General features: G+C 46.6%; 1 protein-coding gene across 1 annotated transcript in view; it reads left to right on the top strand.

Moving 5' to 3' along the window:
- The window catches only part of Serinc5 (serine incorporator 5), an 89,631-nt gene that overhangs the window by 27,498 nt on the left and 38,889 nt on the right, over positions 1–23,244 (top strand). The window contains exon 2 of the mRNA XM_032899033.1: positions 10,249–10,416. Within this exon, the coding sequence (XP_032754924.1) occupies positions 10,249–10,416 (168 nt within the window). The remainder of the gene's footprint in view (positions 1–10,248; positions 10,417–23,244) is intronic.

Below are 23,244 nucleotides of genomic sequence, written 5' to 3'. Positions count from 1 at the left end.
AGCTGCCAAACCAGTCAGTTTCCTGATGCGTGGATTCGTGTTGCATTCTCTTTGGCACAGTCGTTCTGTGAGTCTCCAAGCCACAGCCGTAACCGGAGGACTAACTATAGCTTTAAGTGTTATACCTGAGCTTGGGTGCTTTGTTACACATGACAGAGAGCAGAAATGACAGTAACTCTTTAAACTACTGTAGTTAATGCCTGGCAATCTGAGAAAGTGACAGGATAACACCCCAGTGAAACCAGCTCTAACCATCTCCTCTTTAGCTTACACACATTTGCAAAGAGAAGGACAGAGATTGTTGATGACCCTAGAGCTTAACCTTGCCCTCCTGGTCAGGTGACCACCACATCCTGAGATTTGTGGTGCCTGCCATTCACACTTCCCTTCATCTTTCTGGCTATCTGGGCTCAGGTAATTCTTGGACTACTGGCAAGGGTCTGGCAGTGTCTGCTGGAGTTAAGCACTGCATCTCCACAGGTGCTCCTGGCCTGGAACGTTAACCCAGAACCAGTGGACCAATAATAGTGTGTAAGTGCAGAGTCCTCAGGGTAGAATACAAGGTTCCCTGCACGCCACCTCCTGTCACGTGTACACACTGTCTCAGCAGGACTCCTGCAATCCCATTTCAGTATTTCAAAGATAGACATTTCAGTGTCTGTGCACACCTGGCACCAGAGTGGGTGCCTCTCCCTGTCCTCAGGCAGTGGATGAGCCCTGATGTTTCTACACTGTGTGTGTGTGTGTGTGTGTGTGTGTGTGTGTGTGTGTGTGTGTGTGTGTGTGTGTGTACACACACGTGTGGGGGGTGGGGGAGAAGGTGAGCTGCAAAGCACTGATTGAGCAGCCTAGAATTTCAGGACCTAGGGCTGCCCAGTTAAAATTCTGGCCTTCAGTTTTCAGATCTGGGGTATACAACTCCTTTCTGTTATGGTAGAAAGCCAAAGGTTACTATTAAAAGGAATGTAGGGTTGGAATGGCAAGATCCAGGAAAAAGAACGGGCTTGCTGCTGGGTATGAGGTGACAGAGCAGATTAGAAAGACGGCTTTGAGTCAGTGCGGCTCCGCTGGCTGCAGTCCCACAGAAGACACACAGAAGACACTATTGCTTTTTGTTTTTTTTAATACATTCCTTTTCCTGGTAGTTACAGTAGACTAAATTCTAAGTAAGGACGGGTTTATTTTGTTTTAAATAAATCTATTCCTTTTCACCTGTTGTATTCTGCATATTCCAAAAAGAATATCTGAGACTAACCTGTAGACAAGGAGTTAAACGTGAGGTAACCAAGAGAAAGTATATCTTGGTAAACTATGATAAGAATAAACTTGTCCATAGACAGTAAAAGAAAAAGGCCTATGGTAAAGTACTAGCTGGTTGTGTGAATTTGAGAATAGTCTAATTGGCAGTTAGCAGGCCTCACGAAGTCAGATGGTAGCAGTGCTGACCAGGGCTAATGGCCAGTAGGCAGTGGCAACAGCAACACATCAGATGCACAGAAGACTGCACCAAAACATGGCCACGTCTCTGATTAGGCAACGCGTGAGCTTGCATGAGCATCGCCCTGCTTGGACCAGTGGAAGTGCGTAGAGCATGTGGGTCTCTGTTGACTTACTTCTCCATGCCCAGAGAATTAACCAGACTTAATAAAAATGGCCCCAGTCTCCTCCCAGATTCAGCCATAAGTCATATTAAGAACCCATAGACAAGCAGTTCAGCACCCCCTCCCATACAGCAGCACACAGAACCTCTCTGGCTGCCGGTCCTTCCAGAACTCTGTTTTCTACAATAGAGCTTTGCTCTTCTCCCCCCACCCCCATAATAAAAACCCTTTAAGCACGTCCTTTTGATTGTTTGTGAATGTCATCCCATGCGTTGTTAGAAAAGGACCCAGGATGGAAACCTTGGGTGCTCGTGAGCATTCCAGCACCCAAGCTTCAGAGTTAAGTTTCCCCTCAGGGACCATCACCACTCCCGACTGCTGCTTTCATCCACTCCTCGCCTGTTTCATTGTTATCTGCCGTGAGCTTCAGAACCTGGTAGTTAGGCCTTTGGACTCTTGTATGTGTCTACCTTTCTGTGTGTTTGCTTACTCGGTGACACTTGCAGGCTTCCCGAAGGATTGCTATTTCCAGTTCACACTTCCAGGTCATGAGGGTGTTTGACTTAATAGAAGTGCCCGAAGCCACCTCAGGCCTAGCTCATGGTTCCTGGCACACTTCCTCATACATAGCCCTCCTTTAGTCCTTGGGAGGATGGTTCTCAAGGGCTGGTGGGCAAGGCTAGGGAGGGAGCCTGAAGGATGATATTCACATCTTGTGGAATGCGTTTTGGATTCCACTTCCAAAAAGGAAAGCAGTGAGAACAGCCACCTTATCTTTTCATTTTGACCTCTTTCCCAGGCAAGGGCCAAGTACTGTTTACTCCTGAAGGCCTGTGTTACACATGCCTCAGAAGTGAGCTAGGGCAGTGAGAAGGGCCAGGGAGTGAGTCTTCTTTGTGTTGTAACTGGGGGAGAGAAAGGTTTTCCAGAAGGGAAGAGAATGACGCACACCCATACCATGTTTGCAAAACTGTTTACAGAAACATCTAGCTTCATTGCTTTGCCAAACACTTAGATTTCATTCCCTTCCTTTCTTCCTTTGACTAGATCTCAGGCAGCCCAGGGTGCATGCATGTATTACTCTCTAAAAAGGAAAGAAATCTGACCACTTAATCATGTGTGGTGCCAACTTGCCCTTGGGAGAAGAATCAGGAGCACAAGATCCATCAGAAACCTAGTGAGCTTGAGGTCAACTTGGACTTCATGAGATCCTCCAAAACAAAGCAAAAAATGTAACACACACACACACACACACACACACACACACACACACACACACTCACCCACACACACACACACACTCACCCACCGTGGGCTGCCACATTCAAGATCACCACCCATGTGGCTTAAATAAAACTTCAATTTCTTGAGTTGGGGATTTAGCTCAGTGGTAGAGCGCTTGCCTAGCAAGCGCAAGGCCCTGCGTTCGGTCCCCAGCTCCGAAACAAAGAAAAAAAAAAAACCTTCAATTCCTCACTTCCAGATGCTAAAAGCCCCCAAAGTAAGTTTTTGGCAGGTTACCTTATAAATGAGCCCCCGTGTCCCCAGTTCAGGACTGTCCCAGTGACCCTGTTCAGAACCCTACCCTCTAACGACCAGGTGATGCTACATTTTTAGGTGCCAGAGATTAGTGCTTCAACATGTGACTTTTGAAGGGGACACAGGCTCGGAATTATTAACCTACTCATTTCAAAACAGTATCCCATTGTGTAGGTAGTCCACGATGACTTTCACACTAGGCCTAATGTAGATGGATTATAAGGCTTTCCCGATGTTTATAACTAAGTCTTTGAATGCTTAGAGGTATGATTCTGCCAGGATGAACATGGAAGAATTGTAAGTGTTGCCCTCTGAAGAGTTTAAAAATTATGTGGAGGAGAACTCATGAAGTCTCAACCCTACCCAAAGAACTACAGGCAACTAAGGAATGTAAGTGTTTCCCAGGGAAGAGCACACCATTGGTTATCCAATACCAGTGCTCAGCCCTGAGAACATACATAATAATAACATGATAGAGCCCGAGCAGGGTGTTTATTCATCTTTAGGAATATGTATGTGTGGGGTTGGGGATTTAGCTCAGCGGTAGAGCGCTTGCCTAGGAAGCGCAAGGCCCTGGGTTCGGTCCCCAGCTCCAAAAAAAAAAAAAAAAAAAAAAAAAAAAATATGTATGTGTATACACATTTGCATGTAACAACAGTAAGGAAAACAGAAGCCATGAATTTGAAAGACTAAGGAGGGGTATGGGGAAGTTCGGAGGGAATAAAGGGAAGGGTGAAATGATGTAATTATAATCTCAAAAAAAAAAAAATGAAAGAAGTAAAGTGAAAACCGTAGCCCTTAGTCCTTGGTGATAGGATGCTGGCAGGAGATTCGGAGTTCAGCTTGTGGTTTGTGACGTGGTCCCAGGGCCTGGGGTTGTTTGTGCTTTTGTTTGTGGATTTGCCACCCACATGACTTCATCGTACATTACTCATTGAACATCTATTTACTGAGGCAAGGGTGGACAGCACTGCTTTGTTCATCTTTAATGTTTATTTTAAACAAAAGGCTTTTAAAAAGAGTAACTTTGAGCTCATAGCTAAATTGAATAGAAAGCAGAAATATTTTCTGTATGCTCTGTTACCGCAGAAGTGCATCTTCCCCAGTGATGACTGCCATTCCCATGGTGATGAGCATCCCCCTGCGATCATCATTTTCCTCCGTGATGATCAGCATCCTCCCAGGATCAGCTTTCCTAATGACATCAGTGTCTTCCATCATCACCATGCCCACTTAGACAGCATCCCTCAGCACAGGGACAGGCTTGTGCCTGATGAGCCTGTGTCTTCCCTTTGTTTCCCAAAGTCCCTAGCTTACGTTACAGCTCAGTCTTGGTGCTATAAACCCTGTGTTTGGTTGCTTCATAAGCCTGACTTGTTCGGCAAAAGACTTATGCCCTATAGAGCCAGGGCATAGGTCAGTGGCTTTTCTCTCCAAGCTTGTGACAGTCTGGAGTCCAGTCAGCCAGGGATTGACTAACCAGGGTAGTAACACTCTGGAGGCAGGGGCTGGGTGCACCTTTTACATTCTAAGTTGTGTTCTCCCCACAGTGCGGTCAATCAGAGAGGTGGAGTAGGAATTCCCTGAAGGCCAGTGTTCCTTTACAGACACCGTCTGCCATGTCTGAGTAGTACATTTGTCAGAATTCAGCTTAAGGCAACACATGCCTTCCCTTGTTTATTGGTATAGTTTACTTTGAAGGGTGACTCTTAATATAGTAGAGAAAGCTATTGTTGAATTGCAATGATTTTTATAATTTTTATACAATATGTACACGCATATAAATATACATATGTCTGTTTTTGGCAGTACTGTGTTTAGACCTATGGCTTGCACATGCTAGGCAGATTCTGTACACTGGACTGTATGTAGCACTGTAAATAAAGAGTGATGTTTGACAAATTCAGTGCATATATTGATAAATTACTTAAACGTAGATTAAACCACTTACTTCATTTTAGCATTTTCCATAATCCTATCCTTTCTGTCACCATTTAGATAAATTTAAATATCTGTATGCATTCACTCTCCTTCTGTGGAGATAGCAAGCCTAACCATTGATTCTGCTGTGGTACAGTTCCATCCATAGCTTGAAGCTTTCTAGCTCGTTCTAAAATGCCTGAGATGATTGACCTGTAGAGGGGAGAGGCTTCCTGGCCTGGGTTTCAGAATGTGATTGGCTGTTGCTGTGCTTAGGGCCTGTGACCAGCAGCACAGCATGGGGGTGGGGCACATCTGACAGAGGGAGCCATGCCTCCCAGGCCCTTTCTCTGACCGGATCTTGCTCCAGTTCTGCTCTTAGGTCAGACTTCCTCAACATTTGGGTCATGACCCCTTTGAGGGTCAAGCGACCCTTTCACAGGGGTTGCTCAAGACCCAGGAAACACAGAAGTTTATGGTTCATAGCAGTAGCAAAATTACAGTTATGAAGTAGCAGTATTAATTTTGTGGTTGGGGGTCACCACAGCATGAGGAACTGTGTTGAAGGGTCACGGCATTAGGAAGGTTGGGAACCACTGTCTTAGGTTGTATGTGGCTGGCCCAGTCTTCTGCCACATTTGAGCAGTGCTTAAGGTTCAAACTTTAGCAAACTGCTTCTAAAGGAATTTTCTTTCCTAAAAGGATGTTTTGTCTTGTTTGAACTTGGCCCGCAGCAAATCTGGTTATCTGAGACAACATATCTTAAAGAAAAGCTAAGAAAGAGGAGGAAGAGCTAGAAAATCACAGTTTTGGGGGGCGGAGGGAAGAGAGACTAAAAAGAGGAAGACCTGTGCATGTAGAAAGAGGTCAGTAAAATCAGAGATGGACAATGGGGACCAGGTGGCCCGGGGATGTGGAGTTGGTGAATGTTTTGCCTGTACAAGGCCTTGGGCTCAACCCATGCACTTTATGTGGTGCATGCCTGCAGTCCCAACCTCTGGGAGGAGCTTGAGGCCAAAGCCAACACCAGCCAACAGGGAGGATGGAGCGTAAAGGAAGTGGCAGCTGTGCTGATAGAAACACATGTGCACGGGCTCCAGCCCCCTCTGGAGGTGTGTGGGCTCGGCCTTCGGAGGACTCTTTTAAAGTGATGGCCTATTAATATTACTCAGCTATCAAAAACAATGACTTTATGAAATTCATAGGCAAATGGAGGGAACTTGAAAATATCATCCTGAGTGAGGTAACCCAATCACAGAAAAACACACATGGTATGCACTCATTGATAAGTGGATATTAGCCCAAATGCTCGAATTGCCCTAGATGCACAGAATACATGAAACTCAAGACGGATGACCAAAATGTGAATGCTTCACCCCTTCTTAAAAGGGGAACAAGAATATACCCTTGGCAGGGAATAGAGAGGCAAAGATTAAAACAGACACAGAAGGAACACCCATTCAGAGCCTGCCCCACATGTGGCCCATACATATGCAGCCACCCAATTAGACAAGATGGATGTGAAAGATGCCCAGAGCAGGGAGACCCTCACTCAAGTCTCGGGATGACTCGGCCGCCCCCCCCCCCCAAGAACTCACACAAGACCGTCCTTGCTGTAATCACATGAGGTTTATCGATAGGAACCAGTGCACTGGGGTTGAGACTGGTATCCCACGCAGACCCGAGAGGCTGGGAGAAAGAGTATTTAAAGGCAGAGGCTGTGAGCCCCAGGGGATGGGGGGATGTCAAAGGGGAATGTACCACAAGTTACAGGATTGTTTTATGGCTCCAGGAGATAAGGGGACGCCAAAAGGTTTTATGGCCCCCTGGTTCCTGGAACAGAGCTACTAAATCAGGAGAAGGGTCGGGTCTTCACGTCCTCATTATTTTTAAAAGTTTGTCAGAATTGATGAAGCATCTGCATTTGAAACACCTCTGGTTAGGCTTGGGCTGCAGGTTTCCTGGAATGCTCTCTGCTGGACGCAATGGCTGGAAGGGACAGTAGGGGCTTAAATAAACATCACTGGAGCAGAACAAAGAACAGTTACTCACACCAGGTGATAAGCAAAGTAGTTCTCTTGCATTTTTAACAATCTGTCTTCCTGAGTCAGGTCCTGTTGCTGAGTTTTGGGCTAATTTAAAACTCTATCTCAGATGAAGCAAAGAAGTGCAGACCGACAGGAGCTTGAATTACCCTAGATCCCTAAAACAAATGAAACTCAAGACGGATGATCAAAATGGGAATGCTTCACTCCTTCTTTAAAAGGGGAACAAGAATACCCTTGGCAGGGAAGAGAGAGGCAAAGATTAAAACAGAGGCTGAAGGAACACCCATTCAGAGCCTGTCCCACATGTGGCCCATACATATACAGCCACCCAATTAGACAAGATGGATGAAGCAAAGAAGTGCAGACCGACAGGAGCCGGATGTAGATTGCTCCTGAGAGACACACCCAGAATACAGCAAATACAGAGGCGAATGTCAGCAGCAAACCACTGAACTGAGAACGGGACCCCCGTTGAAGGAATCAGAGAATGAACTGGAAGAGCTTGAAGGGGCTCGAGACCCCTTATGAACAACAATGCCAAGCAACCAGAGCTTCCAGGGACTAAGCCACTACCCAAAGACTATACACGGACTGACCCTGGACTCTGACCTCATAGGTAGCAATGAATAGCCTAGTAAGAGCACCAGTGGAAGGGGAAGCCCTGGGTCCTGCCAAGACTGAACCCCCAGTGAACATGATTGTTGGGGGGAGGGCGGCAATGGGGGGAGGGTGGGGAAGGGAACACCCATAAAGAAGGGGAGAGGGAGGAGTTAGGGGGATGTTGGCCTGGAAACCGGGAAAGGGAATAACACTCAAAATGTAAATAAGAAATACTCAAGTTAATAAAGAAAAAAAAGAAATAAAAGAAAAAAGTGATGGCCTATTTAACCTTTTGAGTAAGGTGGCTTGGAAGTTGAGTGCAAGACGCTGCAGAGACTTTAGCAAGAATTCGAAGTGATGTTACAGTCTCGAAAGGCAGGGTCTCCGACACTGGTGCTTTCCTGTGGTAAGTGAGGTGGGGAGCGTGTGACATGGCCGGACTTCTGAGAGCTATGGCACTATTGTAATTTTCTGTATTATTGACGTACCTGCTATCTAGTCTTATTGTACATGATGTTTATAATACAGTCCTGTAACTGGTGCTTGTTTGGAAGCTTTGCAAAGTCTCCAAGAAACCGAACTACTGGGGCTTAGGTTCAGTATAAAACGGTGTCCACACTCCCAGACTCAGATGTAATTTGCAGTTTATGGTAATTCCTCTCATACACGCCCTGTTGTGTAAAAGCTCCTCCCTCACAGCAGGTGCAGCTGAGGGGGCTGCCAATGATCGAGGCAGCGTATAAGGACTTTCAGCTTCTGGCACCATTGTTACTTTATGAGTGATGACACTGAGGTCTAATGTCTAGGCGGCAGAGTCTAACTCCCAGTCTACAGATGATGGTTTCTCGCCTGAGCTGCTTCCACTCACCACCCTGCCCTTTTACGTTTTACAGAAGACCCAGTTTTCCCAAATAATGGGAGGGGGGCAGACAATGTTGAATTGGTAAAGTGTATACTATACAAGCAAGAGGAATTGATTTGATTTCTAGGACCCACAAAAAAAAAAAACTGGGTGTGTCAGCCCACCTCTGTAATCCCAGCCCCTTGGAGGCAGGAGCAGGAGGACCCCCATGGGCTTGCTGGCCAGCTCACCTAGGTGAATGGGTGAGGTTCACGTTCAGAAGACTCTGTCTCGAGAAGTGGGTGTTAGGAGCAGCCTCCAGTGTCGATCTCTGGCCTCCATATGTATGTGCAGCACACACGGTGTGACATAGTGATCTAGTTTTCCCAAGTGAAAGATCCGTAAGCTCTGGTGGTACTGCAGGAGTTCCCTGCCCACTGAGCCCCCATACGGCACTCATTAGCCTAGGAGATTGCCTTGAGGGGCATAAGACTGAGAAGCGGTGCCTGCGTAAGAGGTGGCTGGCTCCCTTCCTCAAGTACAAGCGTTTCCTCCCAGCATGTTCTTCCTAGGTGTCACAGTTGGACATTTGTATCGTTGGGTCAAGCTTCTTGTTTTTCATGTCCTTTGTCTTTCATGGAATCCCTTTTCAGTTTCAGCTGTTGCTTTTGCTTTTAGCTGATCCCAGAAACGTTTGTTTTCTCTTCAGTGTAATGACTGCACTTTTGAGGAAGTCCCTTTCCTGTTTACTCCTGGCCATCTCCCAAGCCATTAGTGCTCATCCTCTGGGACAGCATCTAACTCGCTCCAGCAAAGGCTCTGCCACACACCAGCCTCTTCTCGTGTCCTGTAGTCTGATGACCGACAGAACAGTCATCTTGTAGCCTCGAAGGGCCACCAGCCTAAAGCTAGGGCCAATGTTTGTAAAGTAGTGGATCTGTGTACAACTGTGTGTCAACTGGATCTCCTATAATTTAGTTCAAATTTGACAGTACCCAGGTTTGGAACAGTCTCATAAGATTGTCCAAACTTCAGAGGCTGATCATAATCTGAACCTCCCATAGCCTATCTGATTGGGTATAAAAGCCTGAGTTCCTAAACTTTCCACCTAGGGTTCAGTAACTTGCTGAAGTTATCCACAGAACTTAGGGAAAGCTCTGTAATTATATTTCTCTGCTTATCATAAAGGTTTCAAACACAGCTGAATGTACAGGGTGAGGAGCTCCAGAGTGTCCTGGCCCCAGTAGTATCTGCTTCCACAGTGACGGGGCACATCTTAGTGTACATGACCACACTTACTGACACTGAATCCCACTGATGAGAGATTTTTGTAAAGATACCAGTGTGTATCCAAACTGAGTGAGTCATCGGCCATTGGCCATTTAACTCAATTGCCCATTCTCTCTCTGAGAGGAAAGAGGGGGGGAGCTGAAGTTTCCAATCTTCAACGTTATGTGCCTACTTCTGACAAGCAAACTCCCTCCCCTCTAAAATGACTGGGGACAAGAGCTCTCCCAAGAGTCATGACGTTAAGCATAGACTCAGGTGTGTTTAAAGGGGGTTATGAACACCAAGACGCTCCTCGCCCACCTTGGAATCCCCGTGGTTTCAGAGGCTCGTGTTCCGTGGCCCTGAAGAACAGTTCCTTGCTCTTGCCCAGCACGGTAGCACACTGAGAGGGTATCTGTGTCTTTCGCAGTTGGCCTGCTGCTGCGGATCTGCTGGTTGTGCCCTCTGCTGTGGCTGCTGCCCTAAGTTCCGGCAATCTCGGAGCACCCGCTTCATGTATTTATTCTACTTCACCCTGGTCATCATCCCCTGCTGCGTGATGATGTCGCCCTCTGTGATGAAGCAGATGAAGGAGCACGTAAGTTTGTGGGTCTTGATAAGTCGTATGAGAAGTCTGACATGGAGGACTGGGTTCAACCTCTCCGTAATTGGGGGTTCGTTACTTGTCTGTTGTTGCTGTGGTAAAAACATTCTAACAAGGCAGCTCACACAGGAAGAGTTTATCTCGGCTTCTGTCGGAGGGCTAAGAGCCCATCATGGTGGGTTGGCATGACAGCACATAGTAGGCACGGCAGCAGGAAGTTGAAAGCTCACAGTTTGAACCACAGCACAAAGCAGAGAGAACAGAATGGAAGTGGGCAGAGCTTTTTAATTAGCCCGCCTCCCCACTCCCTGCAACATACTTTCTCCATCAAGGCTGCACCACCTACAGCTCCCCAGACAGCACCACCAGCCAACTGGGGAGAGAGTGTTTAAGTGCCTGAGGCCGTGGGGGACATTTCTCATTCAAACACTCCACTTGGTCTCTGAATTGTCTCAAAGCTTGTCCACCACTTTCCGGCCAAACAGGCAAGCCATTCGACAGCTGGATCTTCAACCAACTCATTAATGTTTGGTATGATGTATAGGTATTTTTATGAATGTGGTGGATGCACGTGAGTCTGACTGCTCAGGAAGGCCGAAAGAGCATAAGGCGTTCTACTCACTACACTCTGCTTTGTCCCTTTGAGACGCAGTCTCTCACTAACCCTGGAGCTGCTTGGGGTTGGAGGGCAGCGAGCCTCCGTGATACTCTTACCCACCGTGCTGAGGTCAGAGGCATGCATGGACATGCTCAGCATTTTACATAGTTGCTAGGATTCAAAATCAGATGTTCATGCTTACGCAGCAAGGCAGAGCCACTGAGTCTAGCCACTGGGCCACCTTTCCAGCCCCCGGTAGCTTTATCCTCTGTAGTGGGATATCCACAGTTGGATGCTGTTGGCAGAGAATGTTGATGTCAGAGGATCATGTTTGGGCTCTCTTTGTTTATATCCGTTTCTGATAAAAAAAAAAAAAAACACAGTTTCTGCATGTAGAATTCTGCAGACTCTTTATCTTAAGGATGGCTGCTGGGGTTTCAAGTCACAGCTGGATACACAATTTCTCACTCCGTGCGGATCTGCAGGAACCACGTGCTCCAACGGTTTCTCTGCCAGCCGCTTCCACACGCTGTCCCCTTGGCGGGTTGTTACCACGCCTGACACATACATCGCGTTCCTCGGGCCGTTCTAGCTTGGTACTGTGCCACACTGGCCCCAGGCATTCTATAGCCCAGCATGGCTTCCAGAACTGAGACAGGCCGTCTCTCTTGCCCACCAGAAACTTTGCTCACATCCCCTGTAGCCCGGTAAAATCAAAGCTCTAGAAACTTGTAGTTTAACAATTAGATTTATATGTTAAATTCTCAATCTACATCCTCAGAATAAATTCACTGGATTGGAGTCATCCTCCTCCTCTGTCGCCATCTTCCTTTCTTTTTGCTCCTCCTACTCCTCCCTCCTCCCTAGACTTTTCCCCGCCTACCCTTCCTTCTCATCCAATGATAGGCTTCACCTTATCCTGGACCCGCCTTGCTGCACAATGACTTCATCCTACAAGACCAGATATCATGTTTATTATTTAACAAGTCACATGAAACCCTTCAGTTTGTATTTGCAGTGAGGTCACTTCCTCCTCTGCTCCATTGGCTTGGTTCATGACAGATTTCCTCTACTAGGGCACAGCCGGCCAGGAAGAGAGCTCAACGGTGTGAGGCTACTCTCCTCTCAGGGGAATGGTGGATGGAACAGTTGTTTTCCAAGTCCATTTCCCTTTAAAACCCCACTGAGCCCTCATCCTCCAGGCAGGCAGTGAGGTGGCAGCGAGGCGAGGCCATCCTTCTGTGGTTACAGTCTTGGCTGGAGCAGCTCCTAAGCAGACTGCCCCAGACCTGGGCCACACGATGGCCATTTCAAATCCACTCTGCTTTAAAGCAACCATTTTCCTTTTCCTTCTCTTTATGCTAGGAGTGGGACCCGGGGTCTGGCAAGTACTAGGCAATCCCTGAACTATTGACCTACATCCCAGCTGAACAACCGTTTCTTACAGGCTCTTGGTCTATTTTTATCCTGTTTATCCTTTAGTTAGAACAGGCCCATTGAGCTTCCTGTTGGGCAATGCCTTTCTAATTGTCCTTGTGTGTTTTTGATTACAGAATAAACTACTGTAAAGCCTCTGATTAAGGCACCACAGTGAGGGATATGTATGTTTAGATGAAAAGTGAAGTTTGTCATTCAGAAAAAATGATGGGAAATTTTCCGAGGCCTAAAACAAGGTAAAAAGAATAGGTTCCATGTGGAAAGATACTGTAGAGGTTTGGAACGGAGAGACGAGGGCCTTGGGTCCCTTGAGGGATCCATGCTAGACTTGCTTTGTGCTTATTGATATATTTCCCACGCAGTCCTACTGGCACCATGCTTCTACTTAATGTGCTGGACCTGCGACTCAGCAGTTAGGAGCCAAGGCTGTGCTTGCAGAGGACTGGGTTTGCTTCCCAGCACCAGTTTCATGCAGCTCACAACTCCCTGTAACTCCAGCTCCAGGGACTGCCGTCCTCTTCTGAGCTCTCCCCTATTTTTTTTTAAATTAATATAAAATTAGAATTATGATATATAATTAAAATTTTAATTTTTTTAAATTAAAAGTGTTTGAGAGCTAGAATGCTGAACGGATTGGTTTCAACTCTTACTGGCGGTCTGTTGATGTTCCCCTTTGTATCCATCCATTTAAATGGAACCTCACACCGGCTCTGTGAGTCCTGCACCCCTGAGCTGCACCTCAGTGAGCCCTCTACCACGGAGCCACATGCTACTTTTATTTTTCTAGTAGTGTAATACTCTTTAAATCCGTGAGCAGCCACTCAATGGCCCACTGTGGCCCTGTGGCGACAATTCTGTGTCACCGCTATCTGTGGTATGAGCTCTGCTCTTTAATTTTTCAATGCAAATAAAGTGAAAGCCTTCAGTCCAAGAGACGAAAGTCTATGCCCATGCTATTATGTAACATCTCAGACCACAACTGTAATTGTATAGGTAATTTAGAAGTCACAGCTATGTGTTTTAGGCATAAACTTCATAATAATTTACACGCCCGATTCCTATGTAAGTGTCCTGCTCCTGCCCCCATGCAGCAGCACTAACATTTCCATCCCGGCCTTATCTGTGTGTCCCGACTCCTGGCAGAATCTTCCAAAGGACGATGCTGACTGGTGTTGCCCAGGAAGGCTTCACGGAGGCAGGGTGTGTATACGTGATAAGTATTTAAAGAGCTGGTTTTTATAGGGTAATACCATGTGTCAGATTTTAGTTTGAGCATTTTACCTGTATCTTCCTCCTGCATTGTCGCTGTTCTTGTGCATGCAGTGGGTATTGTTATTAGTCTACGCTACTGGTGAGGAAGCAACGAGCCACCTAACCAGTTTACTGCCTTTTAGCCAGCCGCTTGGAAGTAGAGTGGGGATTTGAACTGGCCAGACTATGTGCTTAGCTCCTGGGCTGTGTAGCTAGAAAGACAGAGAAGGAACAAGGAGAAGGCCTGAACAGAGACAGGAAAAACAAAAACAAAACAAAACAACAACAACAACAAAAACCAGTGTGTCACATGACCAGATCCAACTGGAATTTCAGTTTTAAGATAAGGCGCTTGGTCCGTGAATGAAGGAGCAGCTGTGCTAGAGTCCCAAGCAGAGGTGTGATCATGGAGCAGGGAGAGGTTGAGGAAAGTGAGCTAACTCACTGGGGTGACTTGGGATCAGAGATCAGACAGAGAGGGAGGGGAAGGGAAGGTGTAACCCTGGCGCCCTGCTGGGTGGTTGTCGCTGTTTTATGTTTGCCTCTGAATGTACCTATTTAAAAATGGCTTGGCCAGGCTTCCTGCATAGAGAGTGAGGTCACTCTGGGTGAAACAAGTCCTCTTCCCTCACAGGGGATGGCTGTGTGGCCACAAAGTCAGCTTGTTTTGTGGTGCTATAGTCAGGCTGACCTCGTGCCCAGGCAGTACTTGAGGGTGGGCCCTGAAAAGCCTCCTTGTAGTGCATAGGCTGGCCTTCTGCCGGTCCTTGCCTGCTCTTTGTTGGCCTGTGGGAATGCTAGAAGTGACAGTGGCAGAGAAGAGAACCGCAGGCGTGTGGCCTGGATTGGGTGTGTCATTGCCACCCACCCTGCATTCCTGCCTCTTAGTTAGACCCCTGTCAGGGTCATGTGGCCTGTGGTGTGTGGGTTGAGGACAGGAGAGCCACTTTCTGGTTTCAGAATGTTGTCTATGTATCTCAGTGAGAAGGAACTGCAAAGAGATGCTGAGGCAACTTGGTCCTGCTTGTCATGAGGGAAACCCTCCTTCCTTGAGACCAGAGAAGGGTGTGTCTCCTGTATGGTTGAGTCCCAGAGAGTGGTTTCTGTCTTCTTGGAGCGAGCCTTTTCTCCCATGCCAGAATGTAAGAGCCATTTTAAGCAGGCTGTTCCAGGCAGTCAGCATGGCTTCCAAGCAAGTACAGAATGTCTGTTTGGTCCCTGGGGACGTTAGTGGACATTAGAATGTTGAACACCAGAGGCAAAGGAGTAAGGGCTCCAGGTTTGCACTGACAAATCAAGATCTATCTGCCTGGTTTTTAGATAAAAGGTGACAGTTGAGTGTCCCAGAAGCTGGTCATTTGTGTGCTGAAGAACAAGGGTCTCTGGCCTTTTCCCCTGAGGGGCTCACTGGCCAGTGTGGGAAGAACCTTCGGTGCTCCAGCCTGTTATGTCTTAGGCTCATAATCTCCCTGTCCTCTCCTTGGCACCTGCATTGCTCTGATGGATGGAGATGTCTGACATGGTGCATTTAAAAATTTCAAAATCCCAATAAATCATAAACAGTGCTGTGAACTCATTTGTCTGGTATACGGTGTGTGGAGTGTGATGTTGTAATGTGTTTGCTTTACATCTAAATTGTAAAGAAGTACTCGATATGTTGTGAAGAGAGACTGGTGCAATCTGTTTGTCTTTTTGTTGTTCCTTCCTTAATGTTTAGAAGGTGTTATGTTTGGCTATATCTTCTGATCCCTCTGCAAACATTTTATTTTGCGCATTATTTCCCAGAGGCAAGTCAGGATAGTTTTGAGTGGTAGTGATTTGGTGACTGGTAGACTGACTAGTTTTTCCCCTAGCCGAAAAGACCCTCACTCAAGTCTTGGGATGACACGCCCCCCAAGAACTCACACAAGACCATCCTTGCTGTAATCACATGAGGTTTATCGATAGGAACCAGTGCACTGGGGTGCACTGGGTCGAGACTCGTATCCCACGCAGGGGCACAGGAGTTCGACCCCCAGTAGCCGAGAGAAGGGATATTTAAAGGAAGAAGCCACAACACAAGGGGACAGGGATGGCGTCATTGGAAAATGTGGAGAATACCAGTGAAAAGTCACAAGGAGAAGCTTCCTGTCTCTTAAGATTGCTTTTAAGATTGCAGTCTAACTTTATGGTCAGCTAGTTCCTGGGAGTAGCTTTCTGTTATCTTTTACTAGGTCGGATTCTATCTAAGGACCTTATCTTTAAGTCCTTTATGTAGTTTCTGGGAGAGCAGGCTCAGGAAATGTGACCTTTTACCTACTTACAGGTAGAGAGCAGGGTCTGGAATTTGAGGTATTTAGGGCTTCTTAGGGGTGAGGTAGCATTTCTAAACTTCTGACTTTTTGGCTGCATTTTTTATTCTTTCAGTTGCTTCCATGTTAGGGTTCCCCAGACTGTACCAGATTGCATGGGGTCCCAGGTTTGATCCTGATTACCAACAAGTATATATCATAGTCATCGATTCCAGGCATGTGAAGACCCAGTGATGTAATCCATGAAGCATGTTTCAAACGATACCTGGCACATTGACTTCCCAGTAACATGTAAATATGTTGACCTCTTCAGCATCAAAGAAGCCAGCAATCTGAGCTGTATCTCATACAGCCTTGTTGCGATACAATTCATACAACTTACAATTGAGTTCTACAACTAGCACTATAATATATAGTCTTAGAACATTTTGTCACTCCTAAAGCAAGCAACTATATTTATTCACACATGGTTCCCATTTCTTTGCAAGTTGCTCCAGCCCTACATAACCTCTGTTCTAGTTTCTTTCTGTATGGATTTGCTTATTTTAGTTGTTTCCATATAAACGGAGTTGCACAATACTAGAGTTTGAATGCGCCCCCCCAATGTTCCTATGTTGGAAACTTAGATTCCAGGTCTGTTTCCTATTTGGATATGGGGGCTTTGGGGACATAACTAGGGTTAGGTGAGGCCATAAGGTGCAGAGCCTATGATAACAATAGTGCTCTATGAAGAGGAAGAAAGACCTGAACTAGCACAGTTGCTGTGTCTTCCTTGTGATGTTCTGTAGACCGGTGCAGCACTGTGGTCCCCTCTGATGCCAGCTCTGTGCTCGTAGTTTCCCAACGTCCAGGACCATGAACTAAACAAAATTCTGTTTCCTTTAATCATGATGTATTAGGTATTTTATTAATAGTAACAGCAAAGCATACTGTATATCTTTTCTGTCTGACCTCTTTCACTTAGCATGTTTTAAAAGGCCAAGCACACTGGAGCATATGTCCATGCTGTCTTCCTTTGTGTGGCTGGATAGTATTCTCCTTACGAATACTCCGTATTTCATTTGTTCACTCCTCAGTTGATGAGCAATTTACGTTATTTGTGCCTTTTGGCTCCCAATGATATTGTCACATTGTGTGTGTGTGTGTGTGTGTGTAAAATTATCTTCTGGGTATATGTTTAACAGTAGAATTTGTTGCACTGTCTAGGCACTCTGGACTGTATGAAAACACCTCATGTAATCTTTTGAGGAATCCCTGTACTGTTCCAAAGCAGTCACCTCATTAGCATCCTCACCACTATGTGAAACATTCATTAAGTGGTGTATAAATGTTCTTTTACCCTTGCCAAGTCTTACTTTCCATCTCCTCACATCCATGTGTTTGTGACCTCTCTACCTGTGCCTTAAAGGTGACGCTGACCACTTTCCCCAGCCTCTCCTGGGGCAGCCCATTATCTCTGCTTCGGCTATCCTTTATGAAGAATTGTGGGTAGGGGTATTGTGTTAGTCAGGGTTCTCTAGAACATGTGGAATGTCTCTATGTATTAAGGGAATGTATTGTGATGATGTACAGTCTGCAGTCCAACTAACCCAACAATGGGCAGCTGTGAATGTGAAGACCAAGAACCTAGTAGTTGCTCAGTCCCCCGAGGCTGGCTGTTTCAGGTCTTCTGTAGACGTGGGCTCCAACAGATGTGCTGGCAAGGGAGTGCAAGCAGTCAAAGAGGAGTGAATCTTCCTTCTTCCAATGTCCTTATGTAGGTCTCCAGCAGAAGATATGGCCCAGATTAAAGTCATGTACCACCATGCCTGGGCCTAAACTATTCTTGCTCTGTCCCAGACTGGCCTTGAACTCAGAGATCTGTTTGCCTCAGTCTCCTGGGATTAAGGGCATGTACCATCTTGCTTGGGCCTAAACGTTTCATGACCACTATCCCTCAAGATCTGGGTCACCTGCGTGCCCTTCATTTCTGGATTGTAGTTCATTCCAGATAGAGTCAAGCTGACAACTGGGAATGGCCACCACAGGTACCTTCACTCAAAACATTGCCAGAGTCTTCCTTCCCGTTTTTATATCCAGTACTGACCAATGGACATGTCTTTCAATGGACAAGACATGAGTATTTGGTTTATGCTGTGCAGACACAGACATGAAGGTATTGAGTTTGTGTTGTGTGTTCTATTCAGTGGTGAATGAGTTGGCCATGCCGGGCTCCTACCTGCAGCCTTCCTTATGTAGACAGCTGTAGGAACAGGTGAGCTGATGGCATTCTTGCTACTTCTCTTTCTCCCACATCAGTCCTGTCCCAGATCCTTGGCGTCACCTGCTGTCTTGTCTGTCAACCGCAGAAGCTACTTCAGTTAGGTTTTAAGTCTTGCTGAGTGTAGCATCTAGTTGTCTAGTTAGTTTGGATGACATTTTACACTCCTTTGGTGGGTCTTAGAGTGGAGCGGCTCGTGAAATGCTGGCATACGATGTTTAAGACTCTGTAGATTGGCAGGTGAGCTACTTTTTCTCTCTTCTTTTCAGAGGGCTGTGGTGACATGAATGTCAGCATTGTTCATCGTGCACCTTCCTGGGCGAGTCACAGGGATCCCGAGAACTGAGGTCTATAGCTAATGTGTCTAATTAAAGAAATGAGCAAGAAAAGGATGCAGCTCCCACCTGTGACGGGTGACACTAAGTAGCAGGGCCTGTTAAATGTTCCCCTGAGGAAACAGCGCTGCCTTTGACAGGTTGTAGTCTGAGTCAATTGATAGAAGAATGAAGGAGATTGGAAGAGCAGAAAAGCCCTAAGTGGCCATTTTAACTATCCAGTTGTCTGACAGATGACATAGCCCATGAAGTGAAGTGGCCTGCCCAAGGCTAAAAACACTAGTTACCGTGGGGACTGAAACCCAGGGTCCCTGACCAGTGTTTTCCTGCTCATATAGTCACAGATAGTCACAGAAATAGCTGTTGTAGCCTAAAGCAAGCATGGCTTCCTCTGTCTCCTAAGCACCATGGATACAGGAGCAGAGAGGAGCCTATCTAGGGACTACCTTCTTGTAATAGTGGCATCCATTTAGTAATCAGAGCCTTCCTTGATGCCTGAATGTTCTCTGGACACAGTAGCAGGAAGTATTCCTTCTGGAAAGGTCACCTTCTCACCTGCCTGCCTCCTTCCCATCCTGTAGCCAAAAGCTGGGGTCAAAGAAGGACCGTTGGTCTAAAGTAGAAACCAGAATAGCCACAAACCGTTCCTTTGGTTTGCATGGGAAGTGAAACCTGCCCTCAGGTTCTGTTTCATGTATCTGTCTTTTTAAACCAAACAACAGCATTGGTGAAAAATATTTCACTTCGACGAAAGACACCATGCAGTTTGTGATGGTGCAGAGTGTCAGGGATTCATGCTAAAGGGCTAAAGTCTGGCTCTCTGACTGAGTTTGGTCTCTGAGTTGCATGATGAGAGTGCTGGGACCTAGGCTCCAAGGTTGTTTTAGTTGAATTCTAGCCCCAGGCAAAGCTCTCCTTTCTCATCAACCACCAGTTACGTTTTCTTGATAGAATAATATCAAATAAAAAGAAATCGTGCTGGCTCAGTTCTTTGCTTCTGGGGAAATTTTAAGTTTGTTATTTTAACCCAGCTGAGTGAAATGACTTTCAAAAGTTCTCCTTCTGAACGGCAGCTAAATTCTGTGTCAGTATGCTTTGTGGGTCAGCAGTGTGGAGCCCCAACTCCTGTGGCTCACTAGGAGCTGCAGAGTTCTCATGGGCTGGGGCTTAGGAGAGTGGGCCGTGAAGCTCCAACTCATCCGTTCCCTGCTTCCACCCTTCTCAGTGCGGCTCCATGGGGACACAGGGTTTGAAAACAATGTTACCTTTCATCCGAGGTCATCTAGACCAGAAGCAAACAGTCCCTGCAAGCCCCTGCCTTGAATCCTTTGTGCAGTCTCCTGCCCTCCACACAGTGAATGGGGCCGGGAGATTGTCTTGTACTTGAGGTAGCACTTTGAACTTCCCTGAGAGGCTTTTGTAAGACTCTGAATCAAGGGCTGAGATTGACTCTGTCTGGTAGCCAAGAGCTTGAGTGGAGCCATAAAGCAATAGGTGACTTTCATTGTCCTTGTCTGTAAGATCCCGTGCACAGAACTCTTCGGAAGGCCCCAGATGTTAGCTGGCCCTTTTTAAAGATTGTCCTGCCTGCAGTAGGGAGAGAGCGATGAGGTGAGAATGTGAATTATTCGCCATCCTTTCACCGTGACCATCAAAAGCATCCGTTAGATGACTGGCCCCCAAACCCTCACAGATAACTAGAACAGGCGAGTGCTTACAGTTAAGGGTGGACGCTATTACTGGCCATAAAATGGAGCCAGAAGGAACGGGCACCACGGCACAGAAGGAGCTAAGCTCAGAATGGTGGGGACGGGAGTGAGCACATGAACGCTGGGGACGCTGAAGCACCCCCACCCCATGGCATCTTATTTCTGTGGTTTTCATTATCTGGGGTCAACAGAAATCCAAAAATATTATGTGGAAAATTCCAGAAATAAATAATTCAAAGTTTTAAATTATGCAGCACTGTCCCACTCTATCCTGCTTAGGACATGAATTATCCCTTTGTACCCCCAGCTGTCACTCAGTGGCCATCTTGGTCACCAGATCTGCTATTGTGATATCAGTACTTTTGTTCAAACAATCCTTACTCTGTTTGTTTGTGAATTTGTTGGTTGTTACTGGGGATTGAACCCAGGACCTCCTATGTGCTGGGCAGTTACTCTAACAATAAGCTGTAACTAGCCTCAGCTCTTCTATGCTCTTCTCCCTTTTCTCTTCTTCCTCTTCCTCCTCCTGTTCCCCCCACCCCTCTCTTTTAGATTAAGATAGGGTCTCTCAGTGTCCTAGGTTGTCCTCAAACTTGTAATCTTTCGCCTTAGCTTTCCAGCGCTAGATTTTAGGACTGTACTGTTAAATCCAGCTCAGGTGACTCTTGCTTTACGTGGCTCCCAAGTGTGAGAGTGTTGATGTTGGCTGTTTGATCGCACTTTGCTGCTGTTTCATTCTCTCATAGGAACTGTGCATTTTTACTCAGCTTTGCCCGTAGTTTCAGGCATGCATTGTTTTGGGGATAGAGTCTCATATAGCTCATTCTGGCCTCAAACTCACTACGTGTCTGAGAATGACCTTGGACGTCTTTCTGTCTCTACCTCTTAAATGCTGGCATTCACTGGTATTACAGATGTGTACTGTATACCTGCAGGTAGAGTGAGATCAATGTAGTCTACTTTTGAAACTCTTTACAAAGTATAACAGTTATTGTTTGGCCGCACTGCAATCTCGGTGCATTCTTTTTGGGCGCGGGGTTCCATAGACTAGCAGAACTTGCTATGTAGCTCAGGGTGTGCTAGAACTAGTACAGCCTTCTTCCCTAGCCACTCGAGTGCGGGGCACTTTGGGGATAGGCATGCACTGCCAGCTTCTGAGTACATTCCTTTTGTTCTGATTGATATGAGAGAGAGAGAGAGAGAGAGAGAGAGAGAGAGAGAGAGAGAGAGACAGACAGACAGACAGACAGACCGACAGACCGACAGATGAGGCAGAGTGTATTTGAGATAAGATCTTGTTTTGTAGTGCAGACTAGCCTAGCCTTGACCTTCCTCTGTAGCCCAGGCTAGCCATGAACTCAGGTGGTCCCTCTGTCTCTTAACCCCTAGAGTGTTTAGATTACAGACAAGCACTATGATGCCCAATTGCTGATCCCATTATTTAAAAAACTGCTTAAAATCTGCTATTTTCATTGATTATCCATTCTTCTGAGTACAGGTACCAAAAACCGAGATGTACTAAGATAATGTGTAATCAATATCTGATTGTTGTAGGGCACTGAACCTCAGGTAGGTGAGATCAATAGTTTGGTAGCTGAATTTTGTGATGCATGCCTGTAATCTTGTCAGTGGAGAGGCTGACAGGTTGAGGCAGGAAGATGGTAATTTTGAGGCAAGAATGTATGGAAGGAAACCCTCATCATAGGCTGGTCGGCCCACTCTTGTGAACTCCAGCTGGGGCTGTCTGGACAGAGAGCTGTGGGGAGGGAGAGACTCCCCACAGGACCTTAGGCTGCTCCCTGTGGCTGAGGAAAGCAGAACCACAGTGGGTGCAGTTCAGTGCGACAGTGTTCTTCAGTCATCACACTGGTCTAAAATTAATGTGTGGACCTGGCAGCGCTCATCTGTGTGGGGTTTATTTTTGGTTGTTACAGGCTGTGCTTCTGGGACAGATGGGACAGATGTGAGGGGCTCTGTTTACGCCGCTTAAGGCTTCTAGCATCAGATATCCCTCTCCCTCCCCCCTGCTCTCCATCAAAAAATAAATACAAATCCTCTTTGTACACTAAAAATGGCAGAAGGTTCTACCGTTGGATTCACTTATAACGAGCTTCTGTGTGAAGCAGAGCTGATGAGGGAGGGGCCAAAAGGAAAAGGCTGGTGCCAGCGATCGCACTGGGATGGCCAGATGTGCCCCTCAGCTCCTGCCCATCGGCTTTTGGTGGTAGAGTGAGTTGTCACGGTTGCCACTTGGCCTTCGAAGCATAAACACATACTTCACCAGTTAACTGTTCCGTACTGAGCTCGAGACTGGGCAGACTTTCTTCACAAATGTCTGAAAACTGCAGGCGCTGGGCTTCCGTTGCAGCACAAGAGCGGCCCAAACAATGCCAACAAATGGACATAGCTCCATTCCACCAAATGTCATTTACATAACCAGGAGACTGGCTGGATCTGACCTCTAGGCTGTAGTTGTTCTGGCTCCTGTTTGAGGGCCCTGAGTGGCTCCGTGCAGGCCACACGCACACGCATTGTCCCTCATCTCTGAGAGACAAATGCTAGTGGCCTAAACTTAGTGCTCAGGCAACCAGAGCTCTAGATGACCTTGCAGATAAGGGCTGCATGAACCCCGTGCCTAGCCAGGCAAGCATGATTTACTGTCTGTTATTCTATGCCGAATTATAAAGTAAGTGGAAATAATTTATGGGGAACTGAATTATTTGTATGTATCTATTTCAGACCTGTTGGGAATGAAGGGGTTACACGGAATGTAAAATGAGCACGTGGGGCTCCTAGTGTGGGGTAAGAAGTGAGGAATGCTGGAGCCAGAGCCTGGTGTCTCTTGTGCCTGGTTCTCAGGAATGAGATCAGGAAGCAAGGGATCCTGGGCTTTCAGAAGCACCAGTTGTTTCAGTTGGTGTTACACCTTACAGAAGACAGG

This window comes from Rattus rattus, chromosome 3 (genome assembly GCF_011064425.1).
Source record: "Rattus rattus isolate New Zealand chromosome 3, Rrattus_CSIRO_v1, whole genome shotgun sequence".
NCBI lineage: Eukaryota > Metazoa > Chordata > Mammalia > Rodentia > Muridae > Rattus > Rattus rattus.
The sequence above is the reverse complement of the archived record's forward strand: the minus strand, read 5'-3'. Positions and strand labels throughout refer to the sequence as shown.